Source organism: Oncorhynchus gorbuscha, linkage group LG21 (assembly GCF_021184085.1).
Source record: "Oncorhynchus gorbuscha isolate QuinsamMale2020 ecotype Even-year linkage group LG21, OgorEven_v1.0, whole genome shotgun sequence".
Classification (NCBI taxonomy): Eukaryota; Metazoa; Chordata; class Actinopteri; order Salmoniformes; family Salmonidae; genus Oncorhynchus; species Oncorhynchus gorbuscha.
In genome coordinates this window covers 56,614,975-56,635,892 of record NC_060193.1, presented here as the reverse complement: position 1 = coordinate 56,635,892, position 20,918 = coordinate 56,614,975, and the positions used below count along the sequence as shown (strand labels likewise).

The 20,918-nt window shown below is 41.0% G+C and overlaps 1 protein-coding gene across 1 annotated transcript in view; it reads right to left on the bottom strand.

Moving 5' to 3' along the window:
* Window positions 1–18,052, bottom strand: part of LOC124008497 (runt-related transcription factor 1-like) — a 62,440-nt gene extending 44,388 nt beyond the window's left edge. The window contains exon 1 of the mRNA XM_046319811.1: window positions 17,872–18,052. Coding sequence (XP_046175767.1) covers window positions 17,872–17,929 — 58 coding nt within the window. The 5' untranslated portion in view covers window positions 17,930–18,052. The remainder of the gene's footprint in view (window positions 1–17,871) is intronic.
* Window positions 18,053–20,918: the final 2,866 nt, after the last annotated feature.

Here is a 20,918-nt window from a genome sequence, read left to right as displayed (position 1 = left end):
CCTACCACAGAGTGTTAGGGCTCTATTAGCCACAGCTTTTCTACCTCAGAGTGTTAGGGCTCTATTAGCCACAGCTTTACTACCACAGAGTGTTAGGACTCTATTACCTACAGCTTTACTACCACAGAGTGTTAGGACTCTATTACCTACAGCTTTACTACCACAGCACCACAGAGTGTTAGGGCTCTATTATTCACAGCTTTACTACCACAGCACCACAGAGTGTTAGGGCTCTATTACCTACAGCTTTACTACCACAGCACCACAGAGTGTTAGGGCTCTATTATTCACAGCTTTACTACCACAGCACCACAGAGTGTTAGGGCTCTATTATTCACAGCTTTACTACCACAGCACCACAGAGTGTTAGGGCTCTATTATTCACAGCTTTACTACCACAGCACCACAGAGTGTTAGGGCTCTATTATTCACAGCTTTACTACCACAGCACCACAGAGTGTTAGGGCTCTATTATTCACAGCTTTACTACCACAGCACCACAGAGTGTTAGGGCTCTATTACCTACAGCTTTACTACCACAGCACCACAGAGTGTTAGGGCTCTATTACCTACAGCTTTACTACCACAGCACCACAGAGAGTTAGGGCTCTATTATTCACAGCTTTACTACCACAGCACCACAGAGTGTTAGGGCTCTATTGCCTACAGCTTTACTACCACAGAGTGTTAGGGCTCTATTGCCTACAGCTTTACTACCACAGAGTGTTAGGACTCTATTACCCACAGCTTTACTACCACAGAGTGTTTGGGCTCTATTACCTACAGCTTTACTACCACAGCACCACAGAGTGTTAGGGCTCTTTTACCTACAGCTTTACTACCACAGTACCACAGAGTGTTAGGGCTCTATTACCTACAGCTTTACTACCACAGCACCACAGAGTGTTAGGGTTCTATTACCTACAGCTTTACTACAACAGCACCATAGAGTGTTAGGGCTCTTTTACCTACAGCTTTACTACCACAGCACCACAGAGTGTTAGGACTCTATTACCTACAGCTTTACTACCACAGCACCTCAGAGTGTTAGGACTCTATTAGCCAGAGCTTTACTACCACATAGTGTTAGGACTCTATTACCTACAGCTTTACTACCACAGCACCACAGAGTGTTAGGGCGCTATTAGCCAGAGCTTTCCTACCACAGTACCACAGAGAGTTAGGACTCTATTACCTACAGCTTTACTACCACAGCACCACAGAGAGTTAGGGCTCTATTACTTACAGCTTTACTACCACAGCACCACAGAGTGTTAGGGCTCTATTACCTACAGCTTTACTACCACAGCACCACAGAGTGTTAGGGCTCTATTACCTACAGCTTTACTACAACAGCACCACAGAGTGTTACGGCTCTATTACCTACAGCTTTACTACCACAGCACCACAGAGTTTTAGGACTCTATTAGCCACAGCTTTACTACCACAGAGTGTTAGGACTCTATTGCCTACAGCTTTACTACCACAGCACCACAGAGTGTTAGGGCTCTATTACCTACAGCTTTACGACCACAGCACCACAGAGTGTTTGGGCTCTATTACCTACAGCTTTACTACCACAGCACCACAGAGTGTTAGAGCTCTATTACCTACAGCTTTACTACCACAGCACCACAGAGTGTTAGGGCTCTATTACCTACAGCTTTACTACCACAGCAACACAGAGTGTTAGGGCTCTATTACCTACAGCTTTACTACCACAGCACCGCAGAGTGTTAGGACTCTATTACCTACAGCTTTATTACCACAGTACCACAGAGTGTTAGGACTCTATTAGCCACAGCTTTACTACCACAGCACCTCAGAATGTTAGGACTCTATTACCTACAGCTTTACTACCACAGCACCACAGAGTGTTAGGACTCTATTAGCCACAGCTTTACTACCACAGCACCTCAGAGTGTTAGGACTCTATTAGCCACAGCTTTACTACCACAGCACCACAGAGTGTTAGGACTCTATTAGCCACAGCTTTACTACCACAGCACCTCAGAATGTTAGGACTCTATTAGCCACAGCTTTACTACCACAGCACCACAGAGTGTTAGGACTCTATTAGCCACAGCTTTACTACCACAGCACCACAGAGTGTTAGGACTCTATTAGCCACAGCTTTACTACCACAGCACAGCACAGAGTGTTAGGACTCTATTAGCCACAGCTTTACTACCACAGCACCTCAGAGTGTTAGGACTCTATTAGCCACAGCTTTACTACCACAGCACCACAGAGTGTTAGGACTCTATTAGCCACAGCTTTACTACCACAGCACCACAGAGTGTTAGGACTCTATTAGCCACAGCTTTACTACCACAGCACCACAGAGTGTTAGGACTCTATTAGCCACAGCTTTACTACCACAGCACCTCAGAGTGTTAGGACTCTATTAGCCACAGCTTTACTACCACAGCACCACAGAGTGTTAGGACTCTATTAGCCACAGCTTTACTACCACAGCACCTCAGAGTGTTAGGACTCTATTAGCCACAGCTTTACTACCACAGCACCACAGAGTGTTAGGACTCTATTAGCCACAGCTTTACTACCACAGCACCTCAGAGTGTTACCATATGCAGCGTTTACCATGAATGCTGTCGCTGCTAATGCCGGAACATTTCCTTTCAATTTCTATCAAGCTGTAACGCAGAACTTCTGTGATACGCATTGAATAAAGACCCTAGTGTGCTTGTGTGTGTGTGTGTGTGTGTGTGTGTGTGTGTGTGTGTGTGTGTGTGTGTGTGTGTGTGTGTGTGTGTGTGTGTGTGTGTGTGTGTGTGTGTGTGTGTGCGTGCGTGCGTGCGTGCGTGCGTGTGTGTGAGAGAGAGAAAAACAGAGAGTGTTAATGTGAGTGTACAGACAGACTGACGGATACCGTTATTTTTCACCCCTCACACCAGAATGTCTGGCAACAGGAAGAGAGAGGAGGAGGGAGAGGAGGAGGGAGATAGAGAGGGGGGAGAGATGAGGAGGGAGAGGAGGAGGGGGAGAGAGGAGGAGGGTAAAGTCTGACTGCATCTCTACTTATCAGCCCCACCAAACACACTCTGTGGTTTCACAATTTTATGGAACCCCCACCCCCCCCACCACCACCACACTTGCACCAACCTCCCATCCAAATATTTCACAGTGACCTGTTTTCAACAGCAATAACTGCAGAGAGAGTTTATCCTTGCCACTGTCGCCTTTGCTTGGCTTTCTATTACAAAGGCATCAGTAAGAAGTGCTCTGTTTTATATAGACTCAATTCCTCTGTTTCATACAGACTCATACCTGTTTTATATAGATTAAATTCCTCTGTTTTATATAGACTCATACCTGTTTTATAAAGAGTCAACCCCTCTGTTTTAAATAGACTCAACCCCTCTGTTTTATATAGACTCAACCCCTCTGTTTTAAATAGACTCAACCCCTCTGTTTTATATAGACTCATACCTGTTTTATAAAGAGTCAATCCCTCTGTTTTATATAGACTCAACCCCTCTGTTTTAAATAGACTCATACCTGTTTTCATACAGACTCAATCCCTCTGTTTTATATAGACTCAACCCCTCTGTTTTAAATAGACTCAACCCCTCTGTTTTATATAGACCCATACCTGTTTTATAAAGAGTCAATCCCTCTGTTTCATATAGACTCAACCCCTCTGCTTTATATAGACTCATACCTGTTTTCATACAGACTCAATCCCTCTGTTTCATATAGACTCAACCCCTCTGTTTTATATAGACTCATACCTGTTTTCATACAGACTCAATCCCTCTGTTTTATATAGACTCACACCTGTTTTATATAGACTCATACCTGTTTTATATAGACTCAATCCCTCTGTTTTATAGATACTCATACCTGTTTTATAAAGACTCATACCTGTTTTATAAAGAGTCAATCCCTCTGTTTCATATAGACTCAACCCCTCTGTTTTATATAGACTCATACCTGTTTTCATACAGACTCTATCCCTCTGTTTTATATAGACTCATACCTGTTTTCATACAGACTCAATCCCTCTGTTTTATATAGACTCACACCTGTTTTATATAGACTCAATCCCTCTGTTTTATATAGACTCAATCCCTCTGTTTCATATAGACTCAATCCCTCTGTTTTATATAGACTCATACCTGTTTTGTATAGACTCATACCTGTTTTATATAGACTCAATCACTCTTTTATATAGACTCAATCCCTCTGTTTCATATAGACTCAATCCCTCTGTTTTATATAGACTCATACCTGTTTTATATAGACTCACACCTGTTTTATATAGACTCAATCCTTCTGTTTCATATAGACTCAATCCCTCTGTTTTATATAGACTCATACCTGTTTTATATAGACTCATACCTGATTTATATAGACTCAATCCCTCTGTTTTATATAGACTCAATCCCTCTGTTTCATATAGATTCAATCCCTCTGTTTTATATAGACTCATACCTGTTTTATATAGACTCAATCCCTCTGTTTTATATAGACTCATACCTGTTTTCATATAGACTCAATCCCTCTGTTTTATATAGACTCATACCTGTTTTATATAGACTCAATCCCTCTGTTTTATATAGACTCAATCCCTCTGTTTCATATAGACTCAATCCCTCTGTTTCATATAGACTCAATCCCTCTGTTTTATATAGACTCATACCTGTTTTCATATAGACTCAATCCCTCTGTTTTATATAGACTCATACCTGTTTTATAAAGAGTCAACCCCTCTGTTTTAAATAGATTAAATTCCTCTGTTTTATATAGACTCACACCTGTTTTATATAGACTCATACCTGTTTTATAGATACTCATACCTGTTTTATAAAGACTCATACCTGTTTTATAGAGAGTCAACCCCTCTGTTTCACATAGACTCAACCCCTCTGTTTTATATAGACTCAATCCCTCTGTTTCATATAGACTCAACCCCTCTGTTTCATATAGACTCAACCCCTCTGTTTTATATGGACTCATACCTGTTTTATATAGACTCAATCCCTCTGTTTTATATAGACTCAATCCCTCTGTTTTATATAGAATCATACCTGTTTTATATAGACTCATACCTGTTTTATATAGACTCAATCCCTCTGTTTTATATAGACTCAATCCCTCTGTTTTATATAGACTCATACCTGTTTTATATAGACTCAATCCCTCTGTTTTATATAGACTCAATCCCTCTGTTTTATATAGACTCAATCCCTCTGTTTTATATAGACTCAATCCCTCTGTTTTATATAGACTCAATCCCTCTGTTTTATATAGACTCAATCCCTCTGTTTTATATAGACTCATACCTGTTTTATATAGACTCATACCTGTTTTATATAGACTCAATCCCTCTGTTTTATATAGACTCAATCCCTATGATTCATATAGACTCAATCCCTCTGTTTTATATAGACTCATACCTGTTTTCATATAGACTCAATCCCTCTGTTTTATATAGACTCATACCTGTTTTATAAAGAGTCAACCCCTCTGTTTTAAATAGATTAAATTCCTCTGTTTTATATAGACTCACACCTGTTGTATATAGACTCATACTTGTTTTATAAAGAGTCAACCCCTCTGTTTTAAATAGATTAAATTCCTCTGTTTCATATAGACTCATACCTGTTTTATTTTGACTCATACTTGTTTTATAAAGAGTCAACCCTTCTGTTTTATATAGACTCATACTTGTTTTATAAATAGTCAACCCCTCTGTTTTATATAGACTCATACCTGTTTTATAGATACTCATACCTGTTTTATAAAGACTCATACCTGTTTTATAAAGAGTCAACCCCTCTGTTTCACAGACTCAACCCCTCTGTTTTATATAGACTCAATCCCTCTGTTTCATATAGACTCAACCCCTCTGTTTCATATAGACTCAACCCCTCTGTTTTATATGGACTCATACCTGTTTTATATAGACTCAACCCCTCTGTTTTATATAGACTCAATCCCTCTGTTTTATATAGACTCAACCCCTCTGTTTTATATGGACTCATACCTGTTTTATATAGACTCAATCCCTCTGTTTTATATAGACTCAATCCCTCTGTTTTATATAGACTCAATCCCTCTGTTTTATATAGAATCATACCTGTTTTATATAGACTCATACCTGTTTTATATAGACTCAATCCCTCTGTTTTATATAGACTCAATCCCTCTGTTTTATATAGACTCATACCTGTTTTATATAGACTCAATCCCTCTGTTTTATATAGACTCAATCCCTCTGTTTTATATAGACTCAATCCCTCTGTTTTATATAGACTCAATCCCTCTGTTTTATATAGACTCAATCCCTCTGTTTTATATAGACTCAATCCCTCTGTTTTATATAGACTCATACCTGTTTTATATAGACTCATACCTGTTTTATATAGACTCAATCCCTCTGTTTTATATAGACTCATACCTGTTTTATATAGACTCAATCCCTCTGTTTTATATAGACTCAATCCCTCTGTTTTATATAGACTCATACCTGTTTTCATATAGACTCAATCCCTCTGTTTTATATAGACTCATACCTGTTTTATAAAGAGTCAACCCCTCTGTTTTAAATAGATTAAATTCCTCTGTTTTATATAGACTCACACCTGTTGTATATAGACTCATACTTGTTTTATAAAGAGTCAACCCCTCTGTTTTAAATAGATTAAATTCCTCTGTTTCATATAGACTCATACCTGTTTTATTTTGACTCATACTTGTTTTATAAAGAGTCAACCCTTCTGTTTTATATAGACTCATACTTGTTTTATAAATAGTCAACCCCTCTGTTTTATATAGACTCATACCTGTTTTATAGATACTCATACCTGTTTTATAAAGACTCATACCTGTTTTATAAAGAGTCAACCCCTCAGACTCAACCCCTCTGTTTTATATAGACTCAATCCCTCTGTTTCATATAGACTCAACCCCTCTGTTTCATATAGACTCAACCCCTCTGTTTTTATATAGACTCAATCCCTCTGTTTTATATAGACTCAATCCCTCTGTTTTATATAGACTCAATCCCTCTGTTTTATATAGACTCAATCCCTCTGTTTTATATAGACTCATACCTGTTTTATATAGACTCAATCCCTCCAATCCCTCTGTTTTATATAGACTCTGTTTTATATAGACTCAATCCCTCTGTTTTATATAGACTCAATCCCTATGATTCATATAGACTCAATCCCTCTGTTTTATATAGACTCATACCTGTTTTATAAAGAGTCAACCCCTCTGTTTTAAATAGATTAAATTCCTCTGTTTTATATAGACTCACACCTGTTGTATATAGACTCATACTTGTTTTATAAAGAGTCAACCCCTCTGTTTTAAATAGATTAAATTCCTCTGTTTCATATAGACTCATACCTGTTTTATTTTGACTCATACTTGTTTTATAAAGAGTCAACCCTTCTGTTTTATATAGACTCATACTTGTTTTATAAATAGTCAACCCCTCTGTTTTATATAGACTCATACCTGTTTTATAGATACTCATACCTGTTTTATAAAGACTCATACCTGTTTTATAAAGAGTCAACCCCTCTGTTTCACAGACTCAACCCCTCTGTTTTATATAGACTCAGTCCCTCTGTTTCATATAGACTCACACATTCTGTTTCATATAGACTCAATCCCTCTGTTTCATATAGACTCACACATTCTGTTTCACATAGACTGAATCCCTCTGTTTCATATAGACTCAATCCCTCTGTTTCATATAGACTCACACATTCTGTTTCACATAGACTGAATCCCTCTTTTTCATACAGACTCAATCCCTCTGTTTCATATAGACTCACACATTCTGTTTCATATAGACTCAATCCCTCTGTTTCATATAGACTCAATCCCTCTGTTTCATATAGACTCACACATTCTGTTTCACATAGACTCAATCCCTCTGTTTCATACAGACTCAATCCCTCTGTTTCATATAGACTCACACATTCTGTTTCACATAGACTGAATCCCTCTGTTTCATATAGACTCAATCCCTCTGTTTCATATAGACTCACACATTCTGTTTCACATAGACTCAATCCCTCTGTTTCATACAGACTGAATCCCTCTGTTTCATATAGACTCAATCCCTCTGTTTCATATAGACTCACACATTCTGTTTCACATAGACTCAGTCCCTCTGTTTTATATAGACTCATACCTGTTTTATATAGACTCATACCTGTTTTCATATAGACTCAATCCCTCTGTTTTATATAGACTCATACCTGTTTTATAAAGAGTCAACCCCTCTGTTTCATATAGACTCAATCCCTCTGTTTCATATAGACTCAATCCCTCTGTTTTATATAGACTCATACCTGTTTTATATAGACTCAATCCCTCTGTTTCATATAGACTCAATCCCTCTGTTTTATATAGACTCATACCTGTTTTCATATAGACTCAATCCCTCTGTTTTATATAGACTCATACCTGTTTTATATAGACTCAATCCCTCTGTTTCATATAGACTCAATCCCTCTGTTTTATATAGACTCATACCTGTTTTATATAGACTCATACCTGTTTTCATATAGACTCAATCCCTCTGTTTTATATAGACTCATACCTGTTTTATAAAGAGTCAACCCCTCTGTTTCATATAGACTCAATCCCTCTGTTTCATATAGACTCAATCTGTTTTATATAGACTCATCTGTTTTATATAGACTCAATCCCTCTGTTTCATATAGACTCAATCCCTCTGTTTTATATAGACTCATACCTGTTTTATATAGACTCATACCTGTTTTCATATAGACTCAATCCCTCTGTTTTATATAGACTCATACCTGTTTTATATAGACTCATACCTGTTTTCATACAGACTCAATCCCTCTGTTTCATATAGACTCAATCCCTCTGTTTTACATAGACTCATACCTGTTTTATATAGACTCATACCTGTTTTCATATAGACTCAATCCCTCTGTTTTATATAGACTCATACCTGTTTTATAAAGAGTCAACCCCTCTGTTTTAAATAGATTAAATTCCTCTGTTTTATATAGACTCACACCTGTTTTATAGACTCATACTTGTTTTATAAAGAGTCAACCCCTCTGTTTTAAATAGATTAAATTCCTCTGTTTCATATAGACTCATACCTGTTTTATATATCCTTATGTACATATTCCTTATCCCCTTACACTGTGTATAAGACAGTAGTTTTGGAATTGTTAGTTAGATTACTTGTTGGTTATCACTGCATTGTCGGAACTAGAAGCACAAGCATTTCGCTACACTCGCATTAACATCTGCTAACCATGTGTATGTGACAAATACAATTCGATTTGATTTGATTTGATTTGATATAGACTCATACTTGTTTTATATAGACTCATACTTGTTTTATAAAGAGTGAACCCTTCTGTTTTATATAGACTCATACTTGTTTTATAAATAGTCAACCCCTCTGTTTTATATAGACTCATACCTGTTTTATATATACTCATACCTGTTTTATAAAGACTCATACCTGTTTTATAAAGAGTCAACCCCTCTGTTTCACATAGACTCAACCCCTCTGTTTTATATAGACTCAATCCCTCTGTTTCATATAGACTCAACCCCTCTGTTTTATATAGACTCAATCCCTCTGTTTTATATAGACTCTGTCCCTCTGTTTCATATAGACTCATACCTGTTTTATATAGACTGAATCCCTCTGTTTTACATAGACTCAATCCCTCTGTTTTATATAGACTCAATCCCTCTGTTTTATATAGACTCAATCCTTCTGTTTCACATAGACTCAGTCCCTCTGTATCATATAGACTCAATCCCTCTGTTTCTTATAGACTCACACATTCTGTTTCATATAGACTCAATCCTTCTGTTTCATATAGACTCAATTCCTCTGTTTCATATAGATTCACACATTCTATTTCATATAGACTCAATCCCTCTGTTTCATATAGACTCACACATTCTGTTTCATATAGACTCAATCCCTCTGTTTCATATAGACTCACACATTCTGTTTCATATAGACTCAATCCCTCTGTTTCATAGACTCACACATTCTGTTTCATATAGACTCAATCCCTCTGTTTCATATAGACTCAATCCCTCTGTTTCATATAGACTCACACATTCTGTTTCATATAGACTGTTTCAATCCCATTCTGTTTCATATAGACTCAATCCCTCTGTTTCATATAGACTCACACATTCTGTTTCATATAGACTCAATCCCTCTGTTTCATATAGACTCACACATTCTGTTTCACATAGACTCAATCCCTCTGTTTCACATAGACTCAATCCCTCTGTGTCATATAGACTCAGTCCCTCTGTTTCATATAGACTCACACATTTTGTTTCATATAGACTCATACCTGTTTCATATAGACTCAGTCCCTCTGTTTCATATAGACTCAGTCCCTCTGTTTCATATAGACTCAGTCCCTCTGTTTCATATAGACTCAATCCCACTGTGTCATATAGACTCAGTCCCTCTGTTTCATATAGACTCACACATTCTGTTTCACATAGACTCAATCCCTCTGTTTCATATAGACTCACACATTCTGTTTCACATAGACTGAATCCATCTGTTTTAAATAGACTCAACCCCTCTGTTTTATATAGACTCATACCTGTTTTCATACAGACTCAATCCCTCTGTTTCATATAGACTCAATCCCTCTGTTTTATATAGACTCATACCTGTTTTATATAGACTGAATCCCTCTGTTTTACATAGTTCACTGCATTGTCGGAACTAGAAGCACAAGCATTTCGCTACACTCGCATTAACATCTGCTAACCATGTGTATGTGACAAATACAATTGGATTTTATTTGATTTGATATGATTTGATTTGATATAGACTCATACTTGTTTTATATAGACTCATACTTGTTTTATAAATAGTCAACCCCTCTGTTTTATATAGACTCATACCTGTTTTATATATACTCATACCTGTTTTATAAAGACTCATACCTGTTTTATAAAGAGTCAACCCCTCTGTTTCACATAGACTCAACCCCTCTGTTTTATATAGACTCAATCCCTCTGTTTTATATAGACTCAATCCCTCTGTTTTATATAGACTCATACCTGTTTTATATAGACTCAATCCCTCTGTTTCATATAGACTCAACCCCTCTGTTTTATATAGACTCAATCCCTCTGTTTTATATAGACTCAGTCCCTCTGTTTCATATAGACTCATACCTGTTTTATATAGACTGAATCCCTCTGTTTTACATAGACTCAATCCCTCTGTTTTATATAGACTCAATCCCTCTGTTTTATATAGACTCAATCCTTCTGTTTCACATAGACTCACACATTCTGTTTCATATAGACTCAATCCCTCTGTTTCACATAGACTCACACATTCTGTTTCATATAGACTCAATCCCTCTGTTTCATATAGACTCACACATTCTGTTTCATATAGACTCAATCCCTCTGTTTCATATAGACTCACACATTCTGTTTCATATAGACTCAATCCCTCTGTTTCATAGACTCACACATTCTGTTTCATATAGACTCAATCCCTCTGTTTCATATAGACTCAATCCCTCTGTTTCATATAGACTCACACATTCTGTTTCACATAGACTCAATCCCTCTGTTTCATACAGACTCAATCCCTCTGTTTCATATAGACTCACACATTCTGTTTCATATAGACTCAATCCCTCTGTTTCATATAGACTCACACATTCTGTTTCACATAGACTCAATCCCTCTGTTTCACATAGACTCAATCCCTCTGTGTCATATAGACTCAGTCCCTCTGTTTCATATAGACTCACACATTTTGTTTCATATAGACTCATACCTGTTTCATATAGACTCAGTCCCTCTGTTTCATATAGACTCAGTCCCTCTGTTTCATATAGACTCAGTCCCTCTGTTTCATATAGACTCAATCCCACTGTGTCATATAGACTCAGTCCCTCTGTTTCATATAGACTCACACATTCTGTTTCACATAGACTCAATCCCTCTGTTTCATATAGACTCACACATTCTGTTTCACATAGACTGAATCCATCTGTTTTAAATAGACTCAACCCCTCTGTTTTATATAGACTCATACCTGTTTTCATACAGACTCAATCCCTCTGTTTCATATAGACTCAATCCCTCTGTTTTATATAGACTCATACCTGTTTTATATAGACTGAATCCCTCTGTTTTACATAGTTCACTGCATTGTCGGAACTAGAAGCACAAGCATTTCGCTACACTCGCATTAACATCTGCTAACCATGTGTATGTGACAAATACAATTGGATTTGATTTGATTTGATATGATTTGATTTGATATAGACTCATACTTGTTTTATATAGACTCATACTTGTTTTATAAAGAGTGAACCCTTCTCTTTTATATAGACTCATACTTGTTTTATAAATAGTCAACCCCTCTGTTTTATATAGACTCATACCTGTTTTATATATACTCATACCTGTTTTATAAAGACTCATACCTGTTTTATAAAGAGTCAACCCCTCTGTTTCACATAGACTCAACCCCTCTGTTTTATATAGACTCAATCCCTCTGTTTTATATAGACTCAATCCCTCTGTTTTATATAGACTCAGTCCCTCTGTTTCATATAGACTCATACCTGTTTTATATAGACTCAATCCCTCTGTTTCATATAGACTCAACCCCTCTGTTTTATATAGACTCAATCCCTCTGTTTTATATAGACTCAGTCCCTCTGTTTCATATAGACTCATACCTGTTTTATATAGACTGAATCCCTCTGTTTTACATAGACTCAATCCCTCTGTTTTATATAGACTCAATCCCTCTGTTTTATATAGACTCAATCCTTCTGTTTCACATAGACTCACACATTCTGTTTCATATAGACTCAATCCCTCTGTTTCATATAGACTCACACATTCTGTTTCATATAGACTCAATTCCTCTGTTTCATATAGACTCACACATTCTATTTCATATAGACTCAATCCCTCTGTTTCATATAGACTCACACATTTTGTTTCACATAGACTGAATCCCTCTGTTTCATATAGACTCAATCCCTCTGTTTCATATAGACTCACACAGTCTGTTTCATATAGACTCAATCCCTCTGTTTCATATAGACTCAATCCCTCAGTTTCATATAGACCCACACACACATTTTGTTTCACATAGACTCAATCCCTCTGTGTCATATAGACTCACACATATTTAGTTTCATATAGACTCATACCTGTTTCATATAGACTCAATCCCTCTGTTTCACATAGACTCAGTCCATCTGTTTCATATAGACTCACACATTCTGTTTCATATAGACTCAGTCCCATCTGTTTCATATAGACTCACACATTCTGTTTCATATAGAGTCCCTCTGTTTCAATCCACATTCTGTTTCAATCCCTCTAGACTCACACATTCTGTTTCATATAGACTTACACATTCTGTTTCATATAGACTCACACATTCTGTTTCATATAGACTCAATCCCTCTGTTTCATATAGACTCAGTCCCTCTGTTTCATATAGACTCACACATTCTGTTTCATATAGACTTACACATTCTGTTTCATATAGACTCACACATTCTGTTTCATATAGACTCACACATTCTGTTTCATATAGACTCAATCCCTCTGTTTCATATAGACTCAATCCCTCTGTTTCATATAGACTCTGTCCCTCTGTTTCATATAGACTTACACATTCTGTTTCATATAGACTCACACATTCTGTTTCATATAGACTCACACATTCTGTTTCATATAGACTCACACATTCTGTTTCATATAGACTCACACATTCTGTTTCATATAGACTCACACATTCTGTTTCATATAGACTCATTCCCTCTGTTTCATATAGACTCAGTCCCTCTGTTTCATATAGACTCAATCCTTTTGTTCCATGCAGGCTCAAGTCTTTTGTGTAAAGTACTTAAGTAAAAATACTTTAAAGTACTACTTAAGTAGTTTTGGGGCGTTTAAGTACTTTACTATTTATATTTTTGACAACTTTTACTTTTCCTTCACTACATTCCCAAAGAAAATAATGTACTTTTTACTCAATACATTTTCCCTGACACCCAAAAGTACTCGTTACATTTTGACAGGAAAATTGTCCAATTCACCCACTTATCAAGAGCACCTCCCTGGTCAGTCCTACTGCCCCTGGCTATCCGCCAATAAAAATAAAAATATACAATTGTGCCGAATTTGACATGGTTTTACTTTTACTTTGATACTTAAGTACATTTTAGCAATTCCATTTACTTTTGATACTTAAGTTTATTTTAAACCAAACACTTTCAGTATTTTACTGGGTGACTCACTTTTACTTGAGTGATTTAAGGTATCTTTACTTTTACTCAACTATGACAGTTGGGAACTTAGTCCACCACTGGACTCAATCCCTCTATTTCTTCCTTTCTTCTGTCTACTACAGGACCGTGTCTATCGGATAGCTTCTACTAGTAATGGCTCCATGTTCATCTCTGCACACACACACACACACACACACACACACACACACACACACACACACACACACACACACACACACACACACACACACACACACACACACACACACACACACACACACACACACACACACACACACACACACACACACACACACACACACACACACACACACACACACACACACTCCAATCCGACCAGGTGCCTGTCCCTAAGTCTCTTCCATCAGACAGCACAGCAGAGGTAAGGGCACCACGTTCATCTCTGCTCCGGTGTCTTAATGTACCCTTGTCCAGTGAGAGAGGCAGTGGTCAATACCTTGGCCTGGACACTGACGCTCGATAGTGGACGGTCTGTCTCTCTGTCTGTCTGTTTGTCCAGAACTGCTCAATAACCCTGCCTCCAGCCACAGTCTCAAGACCATAGATACTGTAGGACTCAGGCGGACTCTGTGGAGAACCATTCTATCAATACCTTTACTGCAGCTGTTTGCATATCTATCGCAATCAATACAACGGTAGCGATTCCTGATTTGTGGGTATTTGGTTCCATTTCCATGACTCCACAGGCAGATTTTTTAAATTGAAAAACAGAGGGTTCTGCCTCGGTCGGTCTGGCCAAACACATAGAGCCATGGCTGGGTCTCTAGGCCTGGGGAAGTGGTGACCCAGCAGGGCTGTACAGGGACCAGTTCTGTAGAGGGACTCTACTAGAAACACATAGAGCCATGGCTGGGTCTCTAGGCCTGGGGAAGTGGTGACCCAGCAGGGCTGTACAGGGACCAGTTCTGTAGAGGGACTCTACTAGAAACACATAGAGCCATGGCTGGGTCTCTAGGCCTGGGGAAGTGGTAACCCAGCATGGCTGTACAGGGACCAGTTCTGTAGAGGGACTCAGAGACCCATTGGGGGCCACAGGGACAGGACATTCAATAGAGACACACAAACACAGACATGCAAAGTACATGGCCTCACACGTACGATTTCACACACGCATGCTAAAACACATAATTAGTAAATAAGAACGAGAAGGAAGGGGGGCTCTGTTTGCCCTTGTCAAAGGACAAGGTTCAATCCCATCCATCCCCCTACAACCATCGCCTCCCCCTCAAACACATCTCTCTTAGAACCCAGCATATCTGGCCTGCCTCTCTCCATCACCCATATCCTCTCTGCCACCCCTCTCTCCGTGTGCCCCTATACACACACCTGCCATAACAGAGAGATGTATGGGTGTGTGTGTATTCTTGGGTGTGTCACTATGCTCTTGAGACAGAACATGAAATGTACTGTGCTGCACTGTGTGCGTGTGTGTGTGCGTGTGTGTGTGGGTGTGTGTGAGAGCATCCCCTGTATGCGTGAATCAGTATGTAGCAGACCCCAGTTCTCCTCTCGCTCTGTTTCCTCCTGCTGGTCCTGGAGGCCCCTGATAACCACAATCAGGCCTGGACAGACCCCACGCCGAGGTGTGTGAGAGAGTATGAGTGAGTGTGTGTGTGTGTATCAGGGCCTGGCAGGCAGGTCGCGGGCCGAGAGACCCAGAGAGAAGCCAGGGTCAAGGGGTTGCGAGGCGTAAATCGCCCCTCGTTGGGTGACAGAAAAGCAGCAAAACAACCTTCAAAACTACGAGTTTGATCCAGACCACATAGAGAAATATGGTGCATGAACAAGTGGAAAAGGAGGGAGGACGGAGAGACGGAATGGATGGAGAGGAGGAGGACGGAGAGACGGAATGGATGGAGAGGAGGAGGACGGAGAGACGGAATGGATGGAGAGGAGGAGGCGAGGCAAGTGGAAGTAGGCAGAACGTCAATTTAGTCCCAAGTTGGGTGACATAAAAACTGAAAAACAAGTTGAGTTATGGTGTGAGAATGAATGGAGAGGAGAAGAGGAGGAGAGAGAGAGAGAGGAAGGTCAAAGGTCAGGCTGAAATGAGGAGCGATGTTAAGAACATCGAGTACCAGGTTTTGGTGTTTGTGTGAGTAGGGAACGGAGTAGGAACCGAAAGTTGTGACTTTTAGTGAAGTCTGGAGAGAGAAGTTTATCTGTCCGTCTCCATAGAACAAGTTTTATCTTTCAGGACAAAACCTTGATGGTGTGAGACTGAGACAAGAGAGAGATTGGACCCTGACTGAAGTCTAACTGACCCCACAGTGATTACACGCACGCACGCACGCACGCACGCACGCACGCACGCACGCACGCACGCACGCACGCACGCACGCACGCACACACACACACACACACACACACACACACACACACACACACACACACACACACACACACACACACACACACACAGACACACACAGAGAGTGAGAAAGACGGAGAAAGACACACACAAGCATAAACAAATACCACAACCACAACACACTGGTGGGAACCACTGGATGCTTCATCGTCTTTTCACATCTCTGTCTGAGAAAGTTATCACACACAGTTAGGCATGTTCCTGTGTGTGAACCTGCATCGGGTCCTGCAGATACACTTCCTGTGCTAACTGACAACTTCTACACAGAGAAGCTTAACACACACACACACACACACACACACACACACACACACACACACACACACACACACACACATACACACACACACACACACACACACACACACACACACACACACACACACACACACACACACACACACACACACACACACACACACACACACACACACACACACACACACACACACGACTCAACACAATTACAAAGCCCCCCAACCCAGATACACACAGTCGACACCATAAACCGCACATCTCGAATATATTTCACGGTAGAGGAGTGGTTCATGTGGTTCTTTGTGGTAAAGAGTTGGTGCCCATCAAGCTTACCCAGAGATCAGCTGCAACAGTAGAGAGTGCTGTGTGGTAGAGACGTTCCAATAGTCTGAGGGGTGTGTTGTATTACAGCTCATAGACTCACCAGATAAAACAACATACTAGCCCTCAGATCTGTGGTTTTCAGATCCAGCCACAAGATGTAAAAACTACAGTAAAATAGCAACCAGTAGGGAGGGTTTGGCCGGCAGGGATGTCCTTGTCTCATCGCGCACTAACGACTCCTGTGGCGGGCCGGGCGCGGTGTACGCTGACCAGGTCGCCAGGTGTACGGGTGTTTCCTCCGACACATTGGTGCGGCTGGCTTCCGGGTTGGATGGGCGCTGTGTTAAGAAGCAGTGCGGTTTGGTTGGGTGGTGTTTCGAAAGGACGCACGGCTCTCGACCTTCGCCTCTCCCGAGTCCGTACGGGAGTTGCAGCGATGAGACAAGACTGTAACTACTACCAATTGGATACCACGAAATTGGGGAGAAAAACGTTTTTTTATATATTTTTTTATAGCAACCATAACTACAATACCCATACACACATCTAGTGTACGTCTGCACTCACCCCTGATGAAGCATGGCTGGTAGGTTGACATGGATTCAAAGATGCTGTTTGATGCCATGGCAACGCCCCGGTAAACGTCCTAGCAACGCTACCGCACTTCTGGAACACACGGTCCTCTGCTATGTCCAGTGCTCCGATGTTCTCGTCCGTTCCTCCTGCCTCTTCTTTATTTGGATGGAGGGGGGGGTGATTTCAAAACTGATTCCTGACATGCAAACACACACAGGCCACAGGGTCAGAGAGAGTCAGTTAAAGTTCTCACACCCACAGACAACATCACAACACTACCGACCACATCTTGATGGAACTGTTTTGTAGAGATGAAAACTGCTTTATGAATGCACAACAAACTCAAAAACACAAAACACTCCCCATTCCTGACCCCCAGGTCAGCCCAGGTTGGCGATGCAGGGAAGGTGCTCTCCTCCTGGGTAAAGAACAGAGCTCAGGGACCCCAAAGCCCTGGATCCCTGAGAAGTTATGGAGGTGGTATGCACCAACTCCTTGAGAGAGAGCTACATTTGTTCCAGCCCAGCAATAACACAGCTGATTCAACCATCCAAGGTCTTGATGAGTAGTTGATCAGCTGAATCAGATGTGTTAGTGCTGAACTGGAACAGAAGCATTACATACACTCTGGAGTTCTCTAGGACCAGGGCTGGTGTCCGCTGAGTGGAGGAGGCTGCGGTTTAAGGGCTCTTACCCTCCAGAGGTGGCCTGATCCTGGGATGAGAGGTGGTGAGGTAGTCTCTCCCTGTGGTTTCAGAGGATCACTAACCTCTAGCAGAGTCACACACTGTAATCCAACCTAGCCAATCTCTCTCTCTCTCTCTCTCTCTCTCTCTCTCTCTCTCTCTCTCTCTCTCTCTCTCTCTCTCTCTCTCTCTCTCTCTCTCTCTCTCTCTCTCTCTCTCTCTCTCTCTCTCTCTCTCTCTCTCTCTCTCTCTCTCTCACACACACTCCTTACTCTCCCTCCTCTCTTTCTCACTTATCCTCCTTACTCTTTCTTTCACTGTCTTTCTTTACCTGTTTCTAGCTCTTTCTCTCTCCCTCCTCACCTCACCTCTCTCCGGCGGTGATTGGATTGTAGCCGTCTCCTGTCTGGTCACAGCTCTGGTTTGTGGTCGAGTGGTTGGACCACGGTCGGTCTCTCCAAACCCCAGCGGCGGCTTCAACTGTTCCCCTCGAGGAAAAAAGAGCCAGGGCTCAAACCCATTGGGCGAGGACGGTCACATGATCCTCAGAGTGAGCGACTCTCTTTTTGTGGCGTTGTTTTGTTTTCGTTTAATCTGGTATTGTGGCTTTACTCAGCCACCCCACCTGCCCTCTGCCTGACCAACTGTTAGCACTGGGGAAGTGGCTGTGGCTACAGTTTAGAGAGAGACAGAGGGAGAGAGAGAGAGAGAGAGAGAGAGAGAGAGAGAGAGAGAGAGAGAGAGAGAGAGAGAGAGAGAGAGAGAGAGAGAGAGGTTAAAGAGAGAGAGTGCATGTGCCTGTGTTTGTCTGTGGTTTTTGCAAAAGAGAGAGAGACAGAGAGAGAGAGAGAGAGAAAGGGTGAGCATGTGTGTATTTAGAAAGAGAGAAAGGTGAGTCACCCACACAAAGCCTACCCATGCAAATCTCTCTCCTGGAGGACACACACCCCTGTGTGTGTTTGTGTGTGTTTGTTTGCGTGACGACTTGGGCACCTGAAGCCTCGCACAATTTACATGCCATCTTTTCATATCACTGTCCCATTTCCTCATGTTGTGACAGGAAAATAAAGAAAGAGCGGGAGAGCAAAAGAGAGGAAGAGAGAGAGGGGAAGAGAGGAAGAAAGAGGAAGAGAGAGAGGGGAAGAGAGGAAGAGAGAGGAAGAGAGAGAGGGGAAAGAGAGGAAGAGAGGGAGGGGAAAAGAGAGGAAGAGAGAGAGGGGAAAGAGAGGAAGAGATAGGAAGAGAGAGAGGGGAAAGAGAGGAAGAGAGAGGAAGAGAGAGACGGGAAAGAGAGGAAGAGAGAGGAAGAGAGAGAGGGGAAAAGGAGAGGAAGAGAGAGAGGGGAAAAGGAGAGGAAGAGAGAGGGGAAAAGAGAGTAAGAGAGAGAGGGGAAAAGGAGAGGAAGAGAGAGAGGGGAAAAGGAGAGGAAGAGAGAGAGGGGAAAAAGAGAGGAAGAGAGAGAGGGGAAAAGGAGAGGAAGAGAGAGAGAGGGGGAAAGAGAGGAAGAGAGAGAGGGGAAAAGGAGAGGAAGAGAGAGAGGGAAAAAGAGAGGAAGAGAGAGAGAGGGGAAAAGGAGAGGAAGAGAGAGAGGGGAAAAGGAGAGAAAGAGAGAGGGGAAAAAGAGAGGATGATAGAGAGGAGAAAAGGAGAGGAAGAGAGAGGGGAAAAAGAGAGGAAGAGAGAGAGGGGGAAAGGAGAGGGAGCAAGTGAAAGAGCTAGATAGAGAGAGAGGGGAAAAGAGAGGAAGAGAGAGAGGAAGAGAGAGAGGGGAAAAGGAGAGGGAGCAAGTGAAAGAGCTAGATAGAGAGGAAGAGAGAGAGGGGAAAAGAGAGGAAGAGAGAGAGGGAAAAGAGAGGAAGAGAGAGAGGGGAAAAGAGAGGAAGAGAGAGAGGGGAAAAGAGAGGAAGAGAGAGAGGGGAAAAGAGAGGAAGAGAGAGAGGGGAAATGAGAGGAATAGAGAGGGGAAAAAGAGAGGAAGAGAGAGAGGGGAAAGAGAGGAAGAGAGAGAGGAAGAGAGAGAGGGGAAAAGAGAGGAAGAGAGAGAGGGGAAAAGAGAGGAATAGAGAGGGGAAAAAGAGAGGAAGAGAGAGAGGGGGAAAGGAGAGGAAGAGAGAGAGGGGGAAAGGAGAGGGAGCAAGTGAAAGAGCTAGATAGCAGGGAAGTAGAGAGAGTGAGAGTGAAAGAAAAGGAGGGGGAAGACAGAGAGAAAGAGAGGGAGGATGTGGCCACAAATGAGTGCAACACTGTTTCCTGGATGTGAAGAGTATTCAACTGTCACCTGATGTAGCCCCATTATGATGTGCTTTCTAACAGTTTCATACTCCTGTAAGCCATCAAGTAAAGGTAACATTA